This window comes from Danaus plexippus, unplaced genomic scaffold, assembly GCF_018135715.1.
Source record: "Danaus plexippus unplaced genomic scaffold, MEX_DaPlex mxdp_44, whole genome shotgun sequence".
Lineage (NCBI taxonomy): Eukaryota > Metazoa > Arthropoda > Insecta > Lepidoptera > Nymphalidae > Danaus > Danaus plexippus.
This window is the reverse complement of record NW_026869864.1, coordinates 271,513-278,831: the sequence shown is the minus strand read 5'-3', so window position 1 is coordinate 278,831 and position 7,319 is coordinate 271,513. Positions and strand designations below refer to the sequence as shown.

At 37.8% G+C, this 7,319-nt stretch overlaps 2 protein-coding genes across 2 annotated transcripts; both read left to right on the top strand.

Moving 5' to 3' along the window:
• The first annotated feature begins 475 nt into the window (after positions 1-475).
• On the top strand, positions 476-1,009 carry LOC133320659 (uncharacterized protein C05D11.13-like). The gene has a single exon (XM_061529288.1). The coding sequence runs from the start codon at positions 476-478 to the stop codon at positions 1,007-1,009; it is 534 nt and encodes a 177-aa protein (XP_061385272.1).
• A 52-nt stretch (positions 1,010-1,061) lies between these two features.
• Positions 1,062-5,155, top strand: LOC133320658 (uncharacterized). Its single transcript, XM_061529287.1, has 2 exons — positions 1,062-3,887; positions 3,932-5,155. The coding sequence occupies exons 1-2, from the start codon at positions 1,062-1,064 to the stop codon at positions 5,153-5,155; spliced, it is 4,050 nt and encodes a 1,349-aa protein (XP_061385271.1).
• Positions 5,156-7,319: the final 2,164 nt, after the last annotated feature.

The window sequence follows — 7,319 nt, the reverse complement described above, 5'->3', positions numbered from 1 at the left end:
AATAGGTTAATTATATAACGAATTACTTCATTGATAATTCAATTACTATATAGATAGGTTACTTACAGTTAATTATAACAAATTATATAAATAGGTTAATTATATAACGAATTACTTCATTGATAATTCAATTACTATATAGATAGGTTACTTACAGTTAATTATAACAAATTATATAAATAGGTTAATTATATAACGAATTACTTCATTGATAATTCAATTACTATATAGATAGGTTACTTACAGTTAATTATAACAAATTATATAAATAGGTTAATTATAACGAATTACTTCATTGATAATTGAATTACTATATAGATAGGTTAATTAAATAGGCAAGGATTGCATTAAAGTACAATCATAACAATAACTACCGTACTGTATTTTTTGGAAGTATAGAAACAACACGTACTTAAGAATTATGCCGCGAAAGCGTAAGTCTAATCTTTCCCAAAGCTCTAATAAAGCTCGAACTATGAAAGTAGCTAGACTTAACGAGACGTTTCCACAAGCCGAACTGCGAAGGCTTAAACAAGCAGAGCGTGAGGCAGCTCAAAGAGCTGCTGAGACACCAGAGCAGTCCCAAGATAGACGTCGACAGCATGCTGAGTATCTAGCATCTCAACGGGCTGCAGAGACACCCGAACAGTCTCAAGCTCGACGTCAACAGAACGCTGAATATCTGGCATCTCAACGGGCTTCTGAGACACCCGAACAGTCCCAGGATCGACGTCGACAGCATGCTGAGTATCTAGCATCTCAACGGGCTGCGGAGACACCCGAACAGTCTCAAGCTCGACGTCAACAGAACGCTGAATATCTGGCATCTCAACGGGCTTCTGAGACACCCGAACAGTCTCAAGCTCGGCGTCTTCAGCAAGCGACTTACATAGGGTCCCAAAGAGCTACTGAAACTGTTGAAGCTGCTGAAGCTCGCAGATGCGCTGTTGCTGAAAGGGCACAACAGCGACGATTAATATTTACAAGAAACGCGTGGGGAGTACAGTGAGTACGATGAAACTCTTGATTACGAAAGCCACAAGCTTATAAAAATAGAAGCGATGAATAAAGAATGCAGATTTTGCGGTGCTCTTAAATGGAAAGAGGAAGCTGCAGGCATGTGTTGTTCGGGAGGAAAAGTAGTTCTTCCTTCAATAGACGAGCGTGTTGAACCTCTTAAAGAACTTTTTTCAAATGAAACAGATGAGTCTCGCCGTTTTTTAAAAAACATAAGAAAATACAATACATGCTTCCATATGACATCTTTTGGAGCTGATAACATTGTGTCGATGCCAGGATTTTGCCCGACTTTTACAATCCAAGGGCAAATATACCACACAATTGGCTCTTTGCTTCCTGCTGCTAATACGCAACCAAAATTTTTGCAAGTTTATTTCATGGGTGATGAGGAAGCACAAGTTGATAGGCGTTCTGAGTACGTACCAGGTGTGGAAAGAAACACAGTTCAAAAAATACAAAAAGTTCTACATGATCACAACGTTTTAGTGCATGAATTTAAAATGGCTAAAGATAGAGTGACTAGCGATAATTACAAGGTCGTGATACACCCAGATCGTGTACCACGTGGTGAACACGAAAGACGATTCAATGCCCCGACCACAAACGAAATAGCTGCCGTAGTAGTTAGTACTGAACAAACTGCGTCTCGGGACATTGTTATTCAGGCGCACGATGGCCGGCTTACTAGAGTTCCGGACACTCATAGATTTTATGATGCTCTCGAGTACCCGATAATTTTTTGGAAAGGACAAGAGGGGTACAGTTTTGATATTCCTCAGACAAACCCAGTTACAAAACAGCCTATACCGAACAAAAAAGTGTCGTGCAAAGACTTTTATGCATATCATATGATGGTACGTCGCAACAATTTTAATTTATTGCTTCGATGTAGGCTTCTCTTGCTTCAGTTTTTGGTGGACATGTATGTCAAAGTGGAGAGTGAGCGCTTAAGGTTTATTGCTTTAAACCAAACAAAACTGCGAGCAGAAAACTATATACATTTACAAGACGCGGTCAGGAATGATGCGGATTTAGATCCAAACAATTTGGGTCAATTGGTAATACTCCCATCGTCATTTGTAAATAGCCCGAGATATCTTCATGAGTACACGCAGGATGCGTTCACATACGTGCGTAACTACGGGAGGCCTGATCTGTTTATTACAATGACATGTAATCCCGCTTGGCCAGAAATTACTAAAGAGCTCATTCCAGGTCAAAATGCAACAGACAGACATGACTTAACAGCCAGGTTATTTAAAATAAAAGTACAAAAATTGGTTGCTCTACTTACAAAAGGTAAAATATTTGGAGATATGAAGTGTTTCATGTACTCGATCGAGTGGCAAAAAAGAGGTCTGCCTCACGTGCACTTACTGCTGTGGTTGACGGAAAAATTACGCCCCAACCAAATTGATGAAGTCATAAGTGCGGAGATACCAAATCCAGAAAGTGATCGAAAACTCTACGATACTGTAACCAAAAATATGATTCACGGTCCCTGTGGTGCACTAAATCCGTCATCACCATGCATGAAAGAAGGAAAATGCACCAAAAAGTATCCAAGGGCGCTTTTGAAAGATACTCAAACTAACGACAAAGGCTATCCTTTGTACAGGCGTAGAACACCAGGAGATGGCGGCCGTACGATAACTCTAAAAACCCGAGGTGGAACACAGGAAGTATTGGTTGACAATAGCTGGATTGTCCCATATTCTCCTCTTCTGTCTAAAATTTATAACTGTCACATAAATGTAGAGTTCTGCAATACGGTACAGGCGATAAAATATATTTGTAAATATATAAACAAAGGCAGCGACCAGGCTATTTTTAACATTCGACAGCAAGGGAATGTTAATATTGACCCGAGAGATGAGGTGCAAACGTATCGAGCCGGTAGATATGTTAGTAGTAACGAAGCAGCGTGGCGGATCTTGGGTCTGCCTCTGCATGAAAGACACCCAACAGTCACTCACCTTGCGGTTCATCTGCCTAATGGTCAGCGGATTTACTTCACTGAAAACAATTTTAGAGAGAGAATGGCCGCACCACCTAAGACGACACTAACTGCATTTTTCCTGCTTTGCCAAAATGACGCATTTGCAAAAACATTACTTTATGTTGACGTACCCCGCTACTATACATGGAACGTGTCGTCGAAAGAATGGAAACGTCGTTTACAAGGCACACCTGTCGACGGCTGGCCAGGTGTGAAGGCAGGAGATGCTCTTGGGCGCATTTACACAGTGCATGTTAGTAACTTCGAATGTTACTGTTTGCGAATGCTGCTGAATGTAGTACAGGGCCCCACTAGCTTTTTGGATCTTAAAACAGTTGACGGCCAAGAACTTCAAACTTTTCGACAAGCGTGTGAGAAGTTGGGGTTGTTGGAAGATGACAACCACTGGGATGCCACAATGGAAGAGGCAGTGCTGTGTCGCTCTCCTTCGCAAATAAGAGAACTATTTGCAATATTGATATGCACTTGCGGTTTATCCAATCCTCTTCAACTATGGGATAAGTATAAATCTGCATTATCGGAGGATATCTTGCAAAGATTTGAAAGGATGGATCAAGTCAACAATGATCTATGTTTCAATGAAGCACTGAGACATATAGAGGACAAAATAATAACGATTTCCGGTAAGAAATTGTCTGACTTCGGTATGCCTACACCAGAGCGTCGAGGAGAGTTGTCGACCGATTTGATCAAAGAGCTAAGCTACGATATTGCTTTATTAGACGCTCAGGTCAGCGAAACTGAACCACGCCTGCTACCCGAACAAAAAACATTTATAACAAAATATTACAACGAGTTGAGCTTGACAAAGGCGGCCTTTTCTTTCTTGACGCCCCGGGCGGTACAGGTAAAACATTTTTGCTTAATTTGCTTCTAGCAAAAATTCGTAAGGACCGTAAAGTTGCATTAGCGGTGGCTTCCTCTGGGATCGCTGCAACATTGCTGAGCGGTGGACGAACGGCACATTCGGTTTTTAAATTACCTCTTAATCTGGCGAGCGAAGAAACCCCAACGTGCAACATCAGTAAGAGCAGTGCCCGTGGCGCCCTCTTGCAACAATGTATGCTGATCGTGTGGGACGAGTGCACTATGTCACACAAACGCGCCATTGAGGCGCTTGATCGCTGTCTACAAGATATTCACAGCAATCGAAAGTTGATGGGTGGTGTGGTAGTGTTATTGGCAGGGGATTTTAGACAGACTTTACCTATTATCGAGAGAGGCACTGCAGCAGATGAAATTAACGCATGTCTAAAAGCCTCATATCTGTGGTCTAAAGTTGAAAAGCTTTATCTTACCACTAACATGCGAGTCCAGTTATTCAGCGATGTCGAATCAGGAGCATATGCTCAAAAACTGCTAGAAATTAGTGAAGGCCACCTAAACACCGACCAAGTAGGTATGGTTCTTTTCACACAGCAATTTTGTCATGCTGTGGAGACAGAAAACGAACTTATTGAACAAGTTTTTCCGAATCTGCAACAAAATATTCTTGACGAAAATTGGTTGTGTGAAAGAACCATATTGGCACCAAAAAATCAGATTGTTGCGAAAATAAATAAAAACATCTTGGCCGAAATAAACAGCGAAACATCAGTGTATAATTCCATTGACACAGTTATGTCATCCGATGACACTACAAGTTATCCCGTAGAGTTCCTAAACTCTTTAGAGTTGTCCGGGGTGCCATCACACAAGTTGGAATTAAAGGTAGGTGTACCCGTTTTGTTAATGCGTAACCTGGATGCGCCAAGATTATGCAACGGTACTCGGTTGCGAGTTACCGAATTAGGAAGGCATATAGTGAAGGCTACAATTTTAACTGGAGAAGCCAAGGGAGACAATGTTCTTATACCGCGCATCCCAATCATACCCAACAACTTGCCATTCAATTTTAAACGCCTGCAGTTCCCATTAAAAGTCGCATTTTCAATGACGATCAACAAATCGCAGGGTCAAACCTTGAAGGTAGCAGGCCTACATTTGGGCACGCCATGTTTTTCTCACGGTCAGCTCTATGTGGCTTGCTCACGTGTTTCTAAAGCGAAGAATCTGCATGTTTATGCTGAAGGAAAAAGATCATTAAATGTAGTTTATAGGAGCATACTGCAGTAGCTACCTATAGGCCTATGATTAGGGCTCTGCAGTGCTTAGTTACCGTATTTCTTACTTATTACTAGACTAGACGGGACGAACCTGAAGTCCACGCGAACGAAGTCGCGGGCAAAAGCTAGTACGCAATAAACGTGACTTGAAACTACGGTTCACAATTTGTTTTTAAATTTAAACTTATTTTTTAAAGGAACGTGCATTATCCAGTAAAAAGTAAATAAAAGTAAAGATAGACAGGTAGTTTTATAAAGTAAAGGCAGAAATAAAAAACCATCTCTTATTTACTCATTAAATATTTCATACTTCATGTATGATTAAAAAATAAAAAATAAAAAATTAAATAATTAAAAACAAAATAAAAAAACAAAAAATTAAATCCATACTATATACTATATACTATTATACTATATACTATTTTACTATATACTAATATTTTATCATTATTATTATTGCTGTTATTATTTATTATTATTATTATTATATTATAAATGCGATAGTAACTCTGTCTGTGTGTCTGTTACGCTTTCACGCCTAAACCAGTGAACCGATTTTGATGAAATTTGGTATTTATGGCAAAAAATGGGGGAATGGGTAAAAAGAGGGGATGACTGTTCGTATGGAAAATCGTCATTTTTGAAGATATAACAGTGAAACTTTGTATTTAGACACTTTATTAGGAATGAAAGAACATAGGCTACTTTTTATTGCGAAAATTGGGGTAAAAACAGGTGATGAATGTTCGTATGGAAAATTGTCATTTTTAGAAATATAACAGTGAAACTATGTATTTAGACACCGCTTGTGTCGCTCTTAGTCTGACCCCTCACCCCAGACCCGTCCGGTATGGTAGTACATACCTGCCGGTAAAGCCCTGGGGATCACTGGAGCACTCAAGCCCCCCACCACCACAAGTTGACAGCCCCCGGGGGATCGTCGAATTAACCTACCCTAATCTACAATCATGTAATAAAGTGATGAAATACACATGTATTTCATCACTTAATATTTTCCAACCCGACCCCAAAAAAAAAAAAGATATAAATTTAATAAAACTCATCTGTCCCATATCGGTTTTTTTTTCAATCTATAGTGTAAAATCACCCGCAAAGATCTATGTTCTCCTGGTAAGGTGATATGAGTAGCGTTGGAGCTACGAGAAATAAAAAAAATCTTTTAACTTGCAAAGCTGGGAAATAACGATATTATTTTTAGACAAATGCCTTTAGTTTGTGAAGTCTATTTCGAGTCTCCACTTTCTTAACTACTAGATTTGGGAATAACTCCTTTTTGCTGATTCGCCTGAAACTAACCGAAAAAATCTATCGCTTTGATGAACATTAATTAATAAATAAATTATTATTATTTTTCTGATTTCTTTATTTAGAATAACAATAAAATACATTTTTTTAATTCTGTTTTTCTGCCTCTTATACATTAAATTAATCATTATTGTTTTGGATTAATTTTCTCGTTCTTTTTAAAACAAAACAAACATAGTTCAAGTCAGGTTTATTTCATAATATAATGTACCAGGTATTCATAACGCTCCAGAGTACTGTGCTACGATTTGATACGAGATTTTTATGTAAAATTAAAAAAAAAGTATATTGATCTCACTACAGATTAATACATCACATAGTATGGGAGTCACGTTCTTGATAGCGTTGCATACTAGAAGATCAAATTTAAGTATTCTGGTTTAATTATTAGGACGGCCCACTGTGGCTAATGTTCAATATAAATAAAGGAGGCTTTTAAGGTATACATAATATGTAGTTACAAAATGTATTCCTAAGAAGTTTAAAAAACTTTTTGTTTTACATTTTCTTTCAATAATCGGAACAAGAAAAATGATTTAACTTATAGTCTTCTACACGGAATTATAATTGTAAGATATTGAAAATCTTCATAAAAGAAAATGATGTGTTTAAAGTTAAACATTTTTCTTCTTTTAATTTAAGGTTTTAGGAATTTTAATAGCGTACAAATAGTTTTAAAGAAACAAACTATAATTTAATGACATTAGCATTTGAAAGTGCTGAGAAATCCTAATGAACAAGAGGAAACAAACAAGTAAATAAAAGTTAAATACAATGGAAGTAAGTAAGGAAGGAGTAATATATACATATAATATATAAAAAATATATATATAAATAATTCCATGTAA